Source organism: Astyanax mexicanus, chromosome 12 (genome assembly GCF_023375975.1).
Source record: "Astyanax mexicanus isolate ESR-SI-001 chromosome 12, AstMex3_surface, whole genome shotgun sequence".
NCBI lineage: Eukaryota > Metazoa > Chordata > Actinopteri > Characiformes > Acestrorhamphidae > Astyanax > Astyanax mexicanus.
The window spans coordinates 35,346,853-35,364,850 of record NC_064419.1 but is presented as its reverse complement, the minus strand read 5'-3'; the positions used below and the strand labels follow the sequence as shown (position 1 = coordinate 35,364,850).

The 17,998-nt window shown below is 35.7% G+C and overlaps 2 protein-coding genes across 2 annotated transcripts; both read right to left on the bottom strand.

Moving 5' to 3' along the window:
- Positions 1–2,861: 2,861 nt before the first annotated feature.
- ccl27a (chemokine (C-C motif) ligand 27a) lies at positions 2,862–8,069 on the bottom strand. The gene is made up of 4 exons (XM_022670413.2): positions 8,003–8,069; positions 5,104–5,214; positions 3,521–3,638; positions 2,862–3,367 (listed from the first exon to the last, which is right to left on the bottom strand). Exons 1-4 carry the CDS (start codon positions 8,067–8,069, stop codon positions 3,247–3,249), a joined length of 417 nt encoding a protein of 138 aa, XP_022526134.2. The 3' UTR covers positions 2,862–3,246.
- Positions 8,070–9,212: 1,143 nt separating this feature from the next.
- On the bottom strand, positions 9,213–15,840 carry LOC103042813 (arginine vasopressin). The gene is made up of 3 exons (XM_049485900.1): positions 15,615–15,840; positions 14,501–14,705; positions 9,213–9,572 (listed from the first exon to the last, which is right to left on the bottom strand). Exons 1-3 carry the CDS (start codon positions 15,750–15,752, stop codon positions 9,427–9,429), a joined length of 489 nt encoding a protein of 162 aa, XP_049341857.1. The 5' UTR covers positions 15,753–15,840; the 3' UTR covers positions 9,213–9,426.
- Positions 15,841–17,998: the final 2,158 nt, after the last annotated feature.

Here is a 17,998-nt window from a genome sequence, read left to right as displayed (position 1 = left end):
CAAGGACTACTGGTTCATTCTTTACAAACTAACATACAGACACTTTGGCAGAAGCTGGAATGAGACCGAATATGTCTGTGATAGCCAGAAAACGAGAAAGAGAAACTAATCCACCTGAAACATTTATTACACTCTCCAATTGTAGGGGGAGAACACAAGCACAAAATCTCAATCCTACCTAGTGGCGCTTTAAGAGAGTAAATCATTCTGAGATACTCGTTACTTTTAAAGTCATTACGTTAAGATACTAAGTCGTTATTTTGAGATGCTATCTCATTTTTTTAGATACTAAGTCGTTAGTTTGAGATACTAAGTCATTATTGTGAAACACTAAGTCATTATTTTAAGATACTAAGTCGTTATTTTGAGATGCTATCTCATTTTTTTAGATACTAAGTCGTTAGTTTGAGAAGTTATTACTTTAAGATACTAAGTCGTTATTTTTGAGATACTAAGTCCTTATTGTGAAACACTAAGTCATTATTTTAAGATACTAAGTTGTTATTTTAAAAAGTTGTTGTTTTTAGATGCTATACAGTGGCGATTGCTCTAAGACTGCAAGGGAAGCTCAGCTTCCCTCTAAAATGTAAAAAAATAAGTGACTAAATATATACTGTTGTGTGTACATGTCACTGATTAAATATGCAGAGACCCTTTTTGATTGACAGCGAAATGAGCGAATCAGCGATCAGGGAGAATTTTCATTCTGTTCTGAGTTGAACCGGAGACTTTCCTAATCCTTATAGCGGCGTTTTCTTTATTAAAAACGACTAGCGACAAATCGAGCTTCTATTTCTGGTGCTTTTCTGTAGCTGCTTGGGTTTGGAGACTGACTTCTATCACTCTTTCTGACTTCTATCACTCTTTCTGACTTCTATCACTCTTTTCTATCACAGTTTCTGTCCAGCGGGTGCGGCTGAGCCTGTCACAAAGCACTCACAGACGGACACACTTCACACTAACCTCGCGCCAGTGCAAGCTGCACATAATGTCAGACAGTTTTAATGTTGTGGACGAATTTTGGCGAAGCCATTTGATAGTCTTCCTCACAAAGAAAAACTTAAGAGTTAAACAGGAGGGCAGATCAACTGCTCAGATTAATTTGGTGTAAAAGGTGGGGAAAAGTAACAGGTCTTTTCAGCTGTCCTGGTATGATAAAGTGAGCTGGCTGACTGGAAGTGCTGTAAACAAATAAAATGTACTGTTGTCCATGCCTCTTGATGAAACCATCTCAGAACATAAATGAACAGGGGCCAGTAGTAAGTATTGTGTTATCATTAAAAAAATAAATTAATTAAATTTAAATTAATAAAGGGATTATTTAAGGAAATTAAAACTGTCCAAAAAGGAAATAAATTTACCTGCAATTTTTCCTTTACCAACTTTAAAGATTTTGCGTAATGTTTTTTTTTACTGATCATTTTATGTTTATTCATGTCATAGCGTTTTTTATTTTTATTTAATTGTTCAATGTAAAGAATGGGTACCTTTTTGTTGTGTAGTGAAAACTTGAAAATAATGCCTTTTGTTTACAAAAAAAAATCTTAGGGAGAGTAGAATTTACATATAAATAAAACTACATATGTTAAGATGTAGGCTGAAATTGAGCTTCCCCTCCTTGCAAGACCAGCATCCGCCACTGATGCTATATCATGATTTTAAGATTCTAAGTCGTTTTTTTGAGATACGTCCTTATTTTGAGATAGCTAACTGCTGAATATGAGTGTTTAGCTGTGTTGTCATTAGCTGTTAGCATTTTTGCCCAATAAAACAAAAGGCTAGAATAACTTACTAGACAACACATTAAAAAAAGAAAAGTTTTACCTCAGAATGCATAATGCATAGATTTATAAATTATGACTTTAAAATGCACTTTGTGGTTTCCATTAATCAAAAATATGTATAGGAACAATCAGAACTAAATGAGAGTTAAGTCTATTATTCCAAACAATTCTGTCTCACTGGTCACTGCAGATGGTAGTAAACAGCTGCAAACCTGACTGAAGGTCAGTGATTACCTGTTCAGAAGAAAAGTAGCTAGCTCTGCCGTTTCCATGGCTACAGCACACTGATTGTGTGTTGTTGTGTTCTATACCTGCCAACCCTCATGTAAAAATGGGACTGGGGGAATGGCAGTGGGCAGGTTCAGAGGCTGAAGCTCTAATGACAAGAGCTGCCAGTGCTTTAACTTATCATGTTTCTTTAATATCTGATGATGCACCTGCAAAAAATCCTTAATGGTTCTTTAAAGTAAGTTTAGAAGGCACTCACTTCAGAGAATCACCACAGGAAAAAATTGTCTGAGACTGTGAAAACACTTGAAGAGTAATTTACTGTAAGATTGACTGTAAGTTACCCTGCTAAAAACAGCCTGCTCAAGCTGGTTGAACTGGTTAAATGTTTGTACTGGTTAAACAGTTTAGCTCTTGACCAGCCTAGGGTAAGTTTTTGTTTAAGTTTGCTGGTTCAGCTGTTATGAGCCAACCCTACCTTGACAAAGCCAATCAGCCAAAATGTTGACCAACCTGATAAAGGTAGTTAAGTATGACCACACTGCTGACAAATCCAGCTCAAGAGCAGTTTTACTGGAAGCTGATTTTGTACTGGTTCTTTATATTATAGGTGGTTTAAAATGTGTATACAGTTGGCAGAACACAAGGCACTTAGACATTAAAAGGAAATAAATATGATCTGATTAACAGGACTGTACGAAATTCTTAAATATAAAAGCTAAACAGTGAATGTTTTATCCAGAATTTGTGACTGACCACATTTCATATCATATTTTAAACATACAAATGAAATCTAAAGTCAATCTTAAGACATTTTGACAGAGAACATGTAAATTGATAATCACAGTGTATCATTTGTCCATTTATTCACATCTTGCTCAGATAACAGAGTTCTTGGCACAACACGGAAAACTTTAAGTGGAAATATGTACATACATCAAATACATTTACAAAAAGGGCATTTCAGGGTGTGCCATTATTTTACAGCCGTTGTTGATTCATCACCAAAAACTGGAATGCCAAATATAGAAGTGCTTTCTGATATTTACTAAGTACATGAAGAACATCTGAAGACTCCTGCACACCTAAACACAGAAATCAACATGCCTTTGCAATGAAGCATGCAGTGGTTATAATATTTATTTGTGTAATTTACAAAAGCTTAAAGAACAAGTTAACCTGGAGAATCATCACATACAGAGATTAATGTGATGATTAGGATATGTGTGTCTCTTTACATTTTGCTCATTAGTTTTTTGCAGCGCTTGAGCCAGTTGCGACTGTTCTTTTTTGGAAGCTCTAAGATGGGAAGAAACTTGGGATCTGCGCAGTACGGCTTGTTTTTCAAATAGAGTCTGAAAAGAGGAGTGAAAAAATCTATAGTAAAATTCCAAAAACTGCACCACAGTAAAATAGGTTAAGAGTAAAAAACAAACAAACAAAACCAATGGATATTAATGATATGTTTGCAAAATTTGTGAAATGTAAAGAATGGTGTATAGACTCACATTAAGGCACGGCTATCACAGGAGCCTCCAGCATTCTGAATGTCATATTTTTTGACTTTTTTTAACATCTTGCAGGAAATGTTCCTTGAAAGTTCCACACAGCATGCTGGGATGCTTCCTGGTGGAAAACAGTGTAATTTATTAAAACAGAATTGATGCAGATGTGTTCAAAAGGTAAAATATTTAGCCTTTGATTAATTTCAAAAAGTTATGATGCACCCATTTGCGGCACACGTAGTCATGTATTAGCCTATTAATGGTGGTCTTTATGAGGTATTTCTTGTAGCTTCACTTGGAGGGGTCTGGAATTCCTGAAATTCTAAAAATCTTTTTTTTAGAATGTAATGGAGCATCATTTAATATATTTGCAATGAGTTGAAGTGGCATTTGAGATCCAGAACCAATCCACAATCAACCACCTTTAGATCAATGTTCCAAAAAGTGGTCACGTTTTTTTTTTTACAACCAAAACACGTGAGGAAGATTTTGGCTTGCCTTTAAAGAAAGAGCTGCATTTAAGTAAGGCGTGTATCAATTGAATCGAATTCCTTTATAATGTTCAGGTACAGTGCAGTGCCTTTGGGCGATGCAAGTGAAAACAAATGTCCATCATTCGCCACCACACAAACAAGTATGTTGGAGGAGGAACGCATGCGCACTTATGCTGAAACCAGTTTGAATGCTGTGCTAATTAACCATTGACCTGAATAACTCTGTGAATGGCAGTTCAAACTGATACACACTTGAGGTCTAAACTGTCCCAGTGTAGGAATATGTACACTAACATTCCTTTCTTTCTTGAATATTTACCAAATTTGTTAACCCACCCACTAGTGATGCACTAAATAAAAATGATTTAAATGTTCAGTATTCAGTTAATATTTTTCAATTGTAGATTTTCTCGTCTTCTTTGAAAAGCAAGACAAATATTTCAGGCTGTTGTAAAAGTTGTAAAACTAACAAATTCCTGCAAAAAATGTGTTCGGCATTTAGTATTCAGCTTTCTGTCAAATGTTTTGCTTTGTTGGGATTCAGTTTCAGCCAAAAAGGTTTATTTTAGTGCATCTGTGCGATACACACTAAGACTCCCCCTATAGAACGGTCAGGACAAGTGCATGCCTCCTGCGATACATGTGAAGTCAGCAATAACCTCTTTTTGAACTGCCACCAATGCATCATCACTAGGCTGGTACGTGCTGAATTCCCAGCTCTGATACAGCAGCCAAAAGAAAACTGTGCTAAACTGATAATACTATACTATACCATGTGTACTACACTATTAATCTTTAAGATTTGTGAAAGTAATAACCTAAGCATTAACTCACAAAGTAGCAGTAAAATGCAGTGGAATATATTACATTTGTATGAAATTCCAGTTAATCACCAAAGTTTTGCATTTTATATACTCAGAAATAATGTACAAGTTGGAACTAATGAGTGCATAATTTTTTTAAAAATCAGCACAAATGTGTCCCTACAGTATTAACATGTCTTTAAACACTTTCAAAAATAAATAATATTTCACAAATATATATATATATTTTAGCACCATGTTATTCTTTCCTCGCAAGATGATTTCTTACCCTCTGTGGTGGTGGCGGTGAAGATGATGACTGCACACACAATCAGCAGCAACATGCTCACTGTTCGGGTCTCCATGATGATAATAAGAGTGAAAGTGTATAGATGCAGGTCTCAGTTATAAGCTGCACACAACCGTCCACGCCCAGCTTTCAGCCTCCTGCTTGCGTGCACTTTTATTGGAAGCCTGGGGACAAATAGTAACTCAGATGGCTCTGATGGAATTCAAAGCAAAGAGAAAATAAAATCTTCCACTCAGTTGAATGTCTAAACAGGTGTGTAAATGTTGAGAGAATGCAACTTGTTATATAGAATAAAAAAAAAAACATGAAAAAGTGGTTTTCTAAAGTTTCACTGATCAGATAATCAGTAGTGGAGAGCAGAACTGAAGTAAATGTAATTTGTTACTGTACTTAAGTATTTTTTGTGAAGTCTTTAATGAAGTATTTCCAGTTTGGGGGATATTTACTTTAATTACATCATCTTACTTTTTACTCCAATACATTGTGCAAAATCTGTTGTTCTTTTGGTTTATATGTGCATAAAAACATAAACACGTCAAAAAAGTTTTGAGGGGCATATGTCTACTTATATATATATATATATGTATAATCTGTGTTTAAAGCCAGTTTATGATAATTTTAATAGTCAGTGCATTAGTGTCATTGTATTAAATGTTTGAGAAGGCAATAATGACACCAGAGACTTTAACCTTAAAATGAGCTATTGTTATTAAAATTATAATAGAACTTTAGAGACATAATAATTATTATGGTACTTTTACATTTATTGCTTAAGTATATTTATGGGTAAATTATTTTTATGATTTTACTTTTTACATTACTTTTACTGGAGTAATACTTTAACCTGGGTGTCTCTATTTTAACTCAAGTATGTGATTTGTGTATTTGATCCACTACTGAAAATCAGTAGGAGTGAGAGGGGGCTTCTGTGTTTCCAACAAAGTTGGTCTGAAAGAACATAATTAAAGTCATAAAGTTTTAATACTGTAACTGAACCCTTTGAGGTAACCCAACATTTCCACTGAAGGAGAATAACCTTGTATTTAAAAAATATATATATTTAAAAAAAAAAAATCTATTTAAAGTTTATTTTAAATCTTTGATTCCTTAATTGATTATTATTTATCCACCAAAATTAACCAATATAATCTACACTGTTAGTATGAACTTGTGGTAATGAAATAGTTAACCCAGTTCACACAGTCCAGAAAATGAAAACTTGCTCCCATAACCTCCCAACAACAGAGAGTCCAAGAGCATGCTGACCAGCATTCAGCATCACTTACAAGATAACACCTTACAACTTATACAGGTAAGGGTGTTTCTAAGCCATCCCCAGAGGTTACCCATTATTAACAACTTACAAACTGCTGGACGATATGGAATGTGTTGCATGGAGTAATGTATGTATATTCACAAATGGAATAAAGCTGACCATGCAGACAAAACTGAAATATCATTGGTTTGTACTGTCTGTAATAAAATACAAGTATTTTTAATAGCATTTTTCATACTTTAACCATTTTATTCTGACTTGTATTTGCATGCAAGTCATTTTATAAGCAGAGATTTTTGTTTTTCTAGTTTTTTTTTCTTTTAGTTTCCTTTCCTTAAGCCTCTTAGCTGAAGTGAAAAATGGGTTAAGGCTACAGGACACACCTGACTCAACTGGAAAATACACTGTACAGTGTTTTTAAAGTAATGTCAATAGACCAAAAATGGAATCAGATACTTTTCAGTAGGTAGATAAAAGACTATTGTGTAGAGAAATAATAAAGGGATTTAGTTCTGCCTGAAAATTAAAAACATCTTTTTTAAAACGTCTTTTCACTGAGACTGACAGCAGTGTAAACATCGCTGCCTCTGTTCTGCTTCACATCCTCATGTTTTGCACGGAGATTAATCCCAGGGTTTTCTTTTCATCCATTTCATTTTTCAATGTCAAGAATATATACACATACATATAAGTCTGTAGTACTTAAGAAGATTCACAGAGTTTTGTATTTATTTCATTTTAAATGATTGTTCCAAAATTGACAAAACACTGTAAAATCTAACTGATTTGTAGGCCTAAATTACATGTTTTGAATGGCTATTGACCATTAAAAAAACGGTCTCACTGGAGCTGGCAGGGACAAAAGACAGAATGGAGGCTACAGTGAGAGCATCAGTCTTTTGTTAGTAAAAGCAGGAGTATTATCTCAATGACAGGCATAATTGCCTGAGAAGAAGCCTGGGACACTAGAGTGATTCAACACCAGTAGTGGTTAATCTTGTTTCTGGAACAATAAATATTGAGTAACGTTCAGTGAGAAAGCACCTCAAGCCAAATAAGCAGAGAAAAGAGAAAGAAGAGCAGCTTGAGGAAGGACAGAACCAGAAAAAAGGTCAAGAATGAAGTCACACACTCACTGAATGACATGAATGAATGTCAGTAAGAGTTACACTTATATAGCGACTTTCTAGAAACCCAAGAACGCTTTAGAATTTACACATTTTACACACAATCATTCATATGCAGCACTCATCCACACACCTGTGAGAAGCTGCAGCCAATAGTGCACAGCGTACTCTCAACCGGAAATGACCGTCCACCTGGAGGACTGTACTGGGCATTTTACCCAGGACAGAGTGCCATCTATACCTGGGCGCAGTCATGCATACATTTTACACACACGCACAAACTTACATACATACCACACACATATATATATACACACCAAATCAATTTAAATTTTTCCATTTTGCTGGGCAATTTAGAGTATCCAATGTACCTGATCTTCATGTTTTTGGACTGTGCATATCTCCAGACCTAAATCATATTGAGCATCTTTTGGGCATCCTCAAACGTAAGGTGAAGGAGCGCAAGGTCTCTAACATCCACCAGTCATTGAGGAGTGGATGATGATTCCAGTTGCAACCTGTGAAGCTCTAGTGAACTCCATGCCCAACAAAGTTAAGGCAGCGCTGGAAAATAATGGTGGCCAAACAAAACATTGACATTTGGGCAAAATTTTGCCATTTCTACTTAGGAGTGTACTCACTTTTTACACCGTTGTATACAAGCTGTACACTGACTACTTTACCTTGTTGCAAAGTGTTGTCCCATGAAATTATCTAATAAAATATTTACAAAAATGAGAGGGGTGTACTCACTTCTGTCAGATATTGAATGTTTTGTTTGTATTATGTGTTCTTGCAATGTAGAACAGAAACTTTTAAATAATAATAATAATTACTGGTGTCACTTAAGACTTAAGTGTTTCATAATGTATATTTAAATGTGTGTAAAATAGTGAATGTAAGATTGACAAAATTGAATTATATTCATATTATAATAGTGGATAATTAAAAAGAAATGTATTAATTACAACAATATTCTGTGATTAATAATGATTGAAAATAATGATAAAAATGTAATCTTATTATTTCCCTGAATTTATGTGAAAAAGACAAATACAATTGTGTACTGTGAAACAGGATTAGACCAGTATCTCTGGAAAGCTGCTGTGTGACAACAATTGTAAAAAGCTCTATATAAATTAAAAATTGTATTGAACTAAATGACTAGAGACACTACATTTACACTGATAAATAAAACAAATGTCATCAGGCTCTGTAAACAATGTGTTTTGATTAATTTTGTTCCAAATTAATGAATTGCATGCTTTAGTTTTTATTAATAATATTATTATTATTTGTAGGACGCAACTTTCGGCCAAAAGCATTGAGATCAGATCATACAGGAAACATAACCCTTTAAAGCATTGATGAGTGTCAAGTCAATGTCAGAATCTCAGGAAAAACCAATGCCTACGAAGTAATGTTAAATAAAGATTTTTTTTTTCCATCACCTGTAGCTTTAAAGCATTAGTCCATAGGTTTGGTTGATTTGGGGATTTAGAGACCTCTCTGGTGAGAATGTGTAATTGCACATTGAGTGTAAAATAAAACATCTTATGGATTGTTTCTTTAAAAGATGTAAAGCAACCATAATTCAGTATTTATTTAATATTTATTTAATATTCTTTTCAGCATGTCATTGGCACTGGCAATATTCCCTCTTAGCATCAGTATCAGACATGAGCTAGTGCAAGAGAAGCTTTATTTACTGCATATTTACACACTGGATCCTATGAAGGACTGTGCATGTCAATGTAAATGTCAGAGTTTTGAGGCATTATAGTTAATAGTGAGACAGTAAAATAACACATATCTCAGTATTTAATAAGAGGGTATGTGCTACTTTCAATATTTCTTGTTTTGAGGGGTGTTTATGGGTAAGAGAGGGTAAAGACTGTCTCAAAACTGTCTCTGTCCTCGAGTGGCCAGGTTGAGGAGATGTAACAGCATCTCTCCTGTTGATCCGCTGTTCAGTCCGGTGCTTTCTTCTGCGGGACGCTGGTACCTGCTGTCTTCTGAACAGTCTGGATCCAGAACACAGCTTTCTGTAACAGAGGAGGACAAAAGAACATCATAGATTTAAAATGAAAAAAAAAAAAAAGAAACACTGTTGATTAGATGAGTCATGGGTGCATTATATGTAGGCATACTCTACACACAGTGTCGTGCCATTTGGTATGGAACATGACCTAGTTTTGTATCCCTTTTGTCATGTCCCATGAAAGCTAAAGAAAGCTGCACTGACAAGCTTTGAATGTGGATGACGTTTTTGCCAGTCGCTTGTCTGTTGGCATGGAAAATTCAAGCCAGATTTCACGATCATGACCATCCACTGCGCTGTCTACTGTGAGTGGTAATGCCGTATGTGAAGTTTTCTCAGTACACAAGAGACAATGCGAACATTGTCTGTGAACATTAAAAGATTGCAGAATTTCAGAAATGGAATGTTCCATCCATCTGGCACCAACTTTCAGACCTCAGCCGAACTCCAATAATTTAAGTCGCCTTGCCATGAGCACTTTGGCCAATGGTAAACCTCATTTTCAACCTAGGCTGTTCTTAAATTGTCCTATGAGGTAACACTTTATGAACAATGTATACAGTACAATGCTCTGCCATGACTTTTCTTGTGGCAAATCAATGTGCACCAGTCAACCATAACATTTAAACCACAGACAGGCTGATTATCAGGCTCTTTATTTCCACCTGTCAAGAGGTTGTATATACACATTAGGAGGTAAGTGAACATGCGGATCATGAATGGGATGTGTATGGAGTCAAAAAAGGGTCATAAAGATTTTGAGTTTGTAAAACAGAAGTCACAAATGTACTGAAACTTGTAACTGCGTTTAAACAACTGCATGCACGAAAATCCAAATCCACAAATTAATTGGAATGTGCAAGCTTGAAACAGAAAGTAATATTAATAACAATTCAAATGTACGAATGTGAAAAAAATATTTTAATTATATATAAATATATATTTTTTTTATATTTGTAAATCCAATCTCTTCAATGTGTGAATCAGTACTGCTCAAATGGCTTAAGCTGGGTCAGACCAGAAATCACATGGAATTTGTGAGGTTGTAAATGTGACAGTGGGCGTTTTTCACTGTGGAGCTAAAAATCCTCTCATTCATCTTCTCTGCTGCGTGTGCGAAGCTCTAGCTGCAGTTGCGAATTTTGACCCTGTTTTGACGCCTGATTGATGGACCAATAGGAAAGCTTTATCCGGACCAATCAGATTACGGGGTTTGTTTAACCAATCAGAACAATGGGTGGGTCTCTGCAGGTCGGAGTACTGGGCGTGTCGAAAGTGTGGCCGCCATTTTGGAGTCGGCCACCATGCGCCCCCAGTGGATCAATTTACACTGAGGAAGGAGTTTAATAAAACAATAATATTCATAACTCTACCATTTTTTACCCGATTTACACATTACAAATACGTGCTTTCATGCTGAAATACTTTATATTATGTTCTAATAATATGAATTAATTTTATATTTATGTACATAGATGCACACTCACACACACACACACACATATATATATATATATATATATATTTATATTAATAAATTAATTAATTTATGTACTAATTAATATGCTATACCATATGTCTGTCTTTGATAAAGAGCATAATGTAAAGTATTTCAGCATGAAAGCACATATTTGTAATGTGTGACAGCGTCCTGTATCATTACTACATCTCTGCTTTTTGTAACAAACCAAACCGTGTGTAAATCGGGTAAAACTTGGTAGAGTTATGAATATTATCGGTTTATTAAACTCCTTCCTCAGTGTAAATTAATCCACTGGGGGGCGCATGGTGGCCGACTCCAAAATGGCGGCCACACTTTCGACACGCCCACACCTTTCGACATGCCCAGTACTCCGACCTGCAGAGACCCACCCATTGTTCTGATTGGTTAAACAAACCCCGTAATCTGATTGGTCCGGATAAAGCTTTCCTATTGGTCCATCAATCAGGCGTCAAAACAGGGTCAAAATTCGCAACTGCAGCTAGAGCTTCGCACACGCAGCAGAGAAGATGAATGAGAGGATTTTTAGCTCCACAGTGAAAAACGCCCACTGTCACATTTACAACCTCACAAATTCCATGTGATTTCTGGTCTGACCCAGCTTAAGCCATTTGAGCAGTACTGATTCACACATTGAAGAGATTGGATTTACAAATAAAAAAATATATGTTTATATATAATTAAAATATTTTTTTCACATTTGTACATTTGAATTATTATTAATATTACTTTCTGTTTCAAGCTTGCACATTCCAATTAATTTGTGGATTTGGATTTTCGTGCATGCAGTTGTTTAAACGCAGTTACAAGTTTCAGTACATTTGTGACTTCTGTTTTACAAACTCAAAATCTTTATGACCCTTTTTTGACCCCATAGATGTGTTGGAGGCAGGAAAATTGGGCACGAGTCAAAACTATGATGGCTAGATGACTTGTCTCACTGATGCAATGCATAGAGGGCACACCTTTTCTGGGAAACCAAACATGTTTCTTGTAAAATGTTCCTTTAAAAAATATATATTTTGTGCAATTATTGTTACAGTTGAGTGAGTTTTGGATTGTGAAACTTGATGTGACATTAGCCATATCTTTTCATTGTCTAACTCTTTCTATTCAGTTATTCTTAGCTAAGGTGTTTTCCTTAAGTCTTTGTCCCTTGGGGGGATGAGCAGCACATCTTTCCATGCGGCCAAGCGGCTCTTTAGATCCCCGCAACCCCTACCCCACCCATGGCAGAGCGGCGCTGGTCACCCAACGGCATTAATAACATTTCTTTCAGCTAAACTTAGCTTTGACTTGGTGATTCGGTGTTTGGGCAGTTTCACCACGTCAAAACCCCAGAGTTCGCTCCATATCATAAAATCTGATGAGAGTGGTGCACACTTTTTATCAGTGTTCTGTCGAGTTGAGCTACCTTGTCAAACCGTGCTTCCTTAGTGTGTATTTAAAGTATCGGTAAAACCCAAAATCAACCGGAGATCCAATTTAAACATATAGTACCTTACACAAGATAGCTAACTTTAACTAACTGGTGTAAAGTGAGCTGTAGACAGTGTCGGCTCTGCTGCAGCCCGGGTTTGGCGCTGCCTGTGGGTGGTCCAATGTGGGCAAGGCCATGAACTCACAAGTTAACGTAGACACTTTTTTTTACTAGCTATTGTAGACAAGGGGGGCTGAGGAACAGTTTCATATGCAGCATCCATATATATAACCCAGAGAGACCTATTGTATTTCACAAAGAACAAGAAAAAGTGGATTTCAGAGGAAACAGACCTTTAATGTTCTCAGCTTGAATTTACTAATGTTCAAGATCCCAAGTAGCACTTAACAATCAAATAAGTTCGTAGTCTTTCTTTGCAACCTTCCAAGTGGTGCTTATGGTCTATATACAGCTCTGGAAAAAAAGAGACCACTTCAGTTTCTCTGATTTTGCTATTTATAGATATATGTTTGAGTAAAATGAACCCTGTTGTTTTATTCTATAAACTACAGACAACATTTCTCCCAAATTCCTAATAAAAATATTGTCATTTAGAGCATTTATTTGCAGAAAATGAAAAACAAAAAAAATGCAGAGCTTTCAGACCGCAAATAATGCAAAGAAAACAAGTTCATAATCATAAAGTTCAGAAATCAATATTTGGTGGAATAACCCTGGTTTTTGATCACAGTTTTCATGCATCTTGGCATGTTCTCCTCCACCAGTCTTACAAGCTGCTTTTGGATAACTTTATAATACTCCTGGTGCAAACATTCAAGCAGTTCAGCTTGGTTTGAAGGCTTGTGATCATCCATCTTTATTTTGATTATATTCCAGATGTTTTCAATTTGGTAAAAATCGTTTATTGCTGTTTTTAAATGCTTTCTATCAAGACAACTCATGCCACTATGCTGGTGATTGGTGTGGTGCAGTGGATAACCCCCTGCTTGCCAGTGAAGTACTATGAGGGAGACTGGGGTTCAATTCCAGGTCTGGGTGACAAAGCTGTGCTACACCAATAAGAGTCCTTGGGCAAGACACCTAACACTACATTAGCCAAACTCTGTAATAGGAATAAACTTAGAAGTTGCTCTGGATAAGAGCGTCAGCTAAATGCCATAAATGTAAATATAATGTAATGGTGGGACCGCTGTCCAAAAGAATTGTCCATCAGGCAAAAAAAAAAAAAAGTAGCTGATGTGGTCCTATCGTGGTCAAGTCAAGGATTGCAGCAACAAATACACTGCAATAATAACCTAATGACCTATAAATGTTCTAGAAACTATGAATAATTTAAAGTAAAAATGTTTTATAATAATATTGGCTGTTATTATAATGTAAATTCTAGTGTAAATCATATTATGTCATTCATGATAATACTAATATTATTTTTTAAATGATACAAAAAATACATATTTTAATAGTTCTCATTTGCCTTGTCTATTTTATATTTGGTATATTTGCATGTACTGTGAAGCTTTTAGGGTATTTTTATATAATTGTTTATGTTAGCAGTTTATATGAATGCAATACCTATTCTACTACACTTTAGTATTGTGGTAGATTTTTTGTTCCATTACATTATTTTTATGTTAGATTTGTATTATTATTATTATTATTATTATTATTATTATTATTATTATTATTATTATTATTATTATTATTGTGGGTATGATATGTTAATGTTATTTACAAAATTAGGCTTTTTTGTTTGTACTGAATGTTTAAAGCTGAAAGGAAACCTCCTTTTTTATTTTGCTTCAATAATATAGTCTTAAACTTTTATTTTGACTTTTATTTTGACAAGAATACTGTTATTGCAGAAATATTAAAAAAATATCAACATATTATTTCAGGGCCAATATTGTACACCCCTAGTAAATGCATACTGTATAATCATATAATTACAATCATTAAAACATCCCAGCACACCGAGCAGCTGGTTACTGACCGGAGTCGCAGCAGATTCCCCGGGCAGCACAGCGTCCTCCCTCAGATCCACACGCCTTCCCTCCACTCTCACACGGGCTGGGCAGGTAGTTCTCCTCCACGCAGCTCGCCGCCTCCGGAGAACCCACGTAACAGCCCAGCTCTGCAGCACAGCAGATACTGGGGCCAAAGCAGCGGCCCCTGTCTCCAGGACCACATGCCATACACTGCAGGGGGAAGATATACAATTATACAATATTTGGGATCTGCTCATTTATTGTTTCTTCCTAAATTAAAATAGAATAAAAAAAATGGTTTAAAGTGTACTGCTGTGAGGATTTGATTTTGAATTTGGTGACAAAAGCATTCGTTAGATGAGGTGAGTGAAGAGGTGATTGATTTTGGATGGAGCTCCAGCATTCCAGGTAACACAGTTCCACGGCACCACATCTGGCATTAGGCATGGTGCCAACAGGTTCATGAATCCTATTAAATTGGTAATACTTTGCTCTACAGGTACTAAACAAGCTGTATGCGTGTATAATTGCACATGTGAGTGTCAGTGATGTAAACAATTCAATTAAAGTAGCTGAATGCAATATAGCATATAGCAAGGCATATAGTGTGTGTAAGTAATTTGATATATTTAAAACTAAAATTATGTGCACAAACATTTATTTCAAACATTTTTGTCGAACAAAATAAAAAATGCTGATATGGGAAAACACTGGTATTTACTTAAAAAAAAAATGAAAAGTGGTAATTCATAAAAAAAAATACATTTTAAAAATATGATAAATACATTCAAAATACTGACATACTGTATAACAGAAACATATCACTGCTGCTGTCCAATTTCATTTAACCCTGCAGCTGCTCTTTACACTGTGTAAATAATCTTAGATTAATAGACCAATAGGAATGCTCTAAAATCCTCAAAATCTTTTTCCTGTGAAGTCACTTTTGTGGAGATACAGTCCATTTTAGTAGACTGTAACAATATGCCAAATATAAACATGCAAAAATAACTCAAAAAATCTCTTACCTGATTAAATTAATCACAACACAATTACAAATGACAATGCAAATCCATTTAGAATGTAAATTTAAAATGCTGAAGCCACTCAGCCACTCACCTGTCTGACCACAGCACTGTCTGGAAAGGAACGCTTCCCTCCTCGCGGACAGTTCTGGATGTAGCAGGCTGAGGAGAGTGCGGACAGCGCCAGTAGACAGAGGACACACACTGCCAGCGAAGACTCAGACATGGCCATTTCACAGTGGTCAGTACACCTGTGCCTGTGTCCAGCACCCTCTCTTTATATACACCCCGAGCTCATCTTCACATCAGTGTTATGTCACACGTCAGAACATCTCCTGCATCCCCTCCCACCTGGGTCTTCAACACATGGCACTTTTGTTCGTTTGTCCCTCAGCAGTGACCTGAAGGATGCTCTATACGACAAACAGCTATTTGTGGACACTCTGTAGCTGTTTGTTCATTGTTTGTTTGATTTTTTTATCTTTTTTTTACATCTGTATAATGCTGAGGTAGTGCGTGACATAATGCCATATGTTTGTTCACCACAACAGTAGTGAATTTCATGCACTCCTCAAGGTCACTTCATATCCTTCAATCTGTTCTTTGTACTTCTGAATAGAAATAGAATTTGAGAGGGAGAATGGTCTGACCTTCATGGCTTAAAGGGCAGAAAACATGTTGCTGTTCATTTAATTTCTTTTGTTGCCTTTAGAGTGGACACAGAGGCTGAAAAAGGACTAACAACATCCATCAATCAGCAGAACAGCTTTATTTTCGAATACAGTCTGATCCATCAGTATTTGGACTTTGACACAAATTGTGCAATGTTACTCTATCTAGTCCATCACATCAATGGACTTCAAATAAGTAGAGCATACTGTGACTGAAATTAGCATTTTTATATTTAAAGCAACAGTCACATGAGCGAAATCTCATAAGTGAGAATGTGTCTTTTTATAATTACACCAAGAATGGGGGAAAGTACTTTTAAAATGTGCTTTGTGGTGCAGTCACCTTTCAATTTGGATTAATCTGGTTACTTTAGCAAGGACTATGTTGTGCTTTCTTTCAGTTTGCCAGCTCTCTCCAAGTTCAATGAGTTTAAATGATGAAAAAAATAAATTAATAAAATAGGTTTTAGGTATCTTTTGCATCAGCCGTTTGAGACTGTTTTGCTCTGGTTGTCACCTCGTGTGTCTACGAATGAATTGAGGATATTATTGCAGATATCTCCATGTTTGTAGTAGCTCTTATATCAGCACCATTAGCAATATCACAGTTGCTCAAGTAAGCAGTAAAATCTGTTGGAAAAACACATGCCATGGCCAGAAAATCTACAAGGAAAACCTACCAGACCTGACTGTTTTTAGAATTAATAAATAATAAATACATTTTAACTTTTGGAGACTTGTGGGTAATGACTTTCATGTGTGTAGTGGGCATATGTCATAAAAGTCATTACCTTCACTCTCAGTGGGCAGTGCAGTGGGTTTGTTATTTATAGTGTTTGGCTAGAATTGTGGGTATGAACAGACAAGCAACTTTGGCAGAAATCAAATCGACATTCAATACAAGTAATTGGACAAGAACAGTTCCTGTCCCACAACATGTGGCATGGCGTGACATATCAATGTATATGTGATAGGAATTTACCAAACTGTTGCATTTTCCATCATATTATTAACCTCTAAAATAAGTTGAGTTAATAACAAATTTTCTGTCTTCAAAGTAAAAATTTTATGTTGACTGATAAATGAAAACATTAAAAATCTTATCTGATTGGAATCAAGTCTAAAGAAGGAAAAGGGATGGTATACAGCAGTGAAAGGGTTAATCCACGTGAAGAAGACTGAGAAAGACAGAGTGAGGAGAAAGGTCACTCACTGAGAATCACAAATATCTTATTCATCTGCACAAAACACAGCTAGGAGGAAAACAACGGAAATGCCTACTCTGCATTCAAAACAGCATCAGCACTAATCTGCAATAATATCCTCAAATCATTCGTGGACATGCAAGGTGACGACCAGAGCAAAACAGACTTAAAAAGCCTGATGCAAAAGATATCTGAAACATATTTTAATAATAAATTATGTTATCTGAATTTCATCATTTAATTAAATTTCTGTTATTTTGGTGGAGTGGTATTTCGGTTATTTATTCTTTAATTATGTTTTAGTCGTCTAAATCACACAGAACAATCTGTGCCACAACATTAGGGTGTTCTGACACAGCTCAGATTAATTATGCTGATTTTCCATTATGACACAGGTTCAAACACTTCAATCGCCGATGTTATATCAATTCAGAACCATCAAAAACAATTTACCCGTGAGGGATACACGACTCCCAAAACACTCTGATCCTAAACGTCTCTGACAGGCTGTGCATTTGATGTGCTTATTTAATTTCACTTTATTTCAAGATGGTATGTTGGCTGCATATCTCTTAAACTAATGAACGCTAATGTGCACAAAC

Coding starts and splice junctions, on each gene's coding strand:
- ccl27a (XM_022670413.2), bottom strand. CDS start 8,069: ATGGAGTTCACTAGAGCTTCACAGGTTGCAACTGGAATCATCATCCAC. Junction 5,215..8,002: donor CTCCTCAATGACTGGTGGAT/GTTAGAGACCTT, acceptor CTTATAACTGAG/ACCTGCATCTATACACTTTC. Junction 3,368..3,520: donor TGTGATAGCCGTGCCTTAAT/GTGAGTCTATAC, acceptor TCCTCTTTTCAG/ACTCTATTTGAAAAACAAGC.
- LOC103042813 (XM_049485900.1), bottom strand. CDS start 15,752: ATGGCCATGTCTGAGTCTTCGCTGGCAGTGTGTGTCCTCTGTCTACTG. Junction 14,706..15,614: donor ACAGTGCTGTGGTCAGACAG/GTGAGTGGCTGA, acceptor TTCCCCCTGCAG/TGTATGGCATGTGGTCCTGG. Junction 9,573..14,500: donor GGGAATCTGCTGCGACTCCG/GTCAGTAACCAG, acceptor CCTCTGTTACAG/AAAGCTGTGTTCTGGATCCA.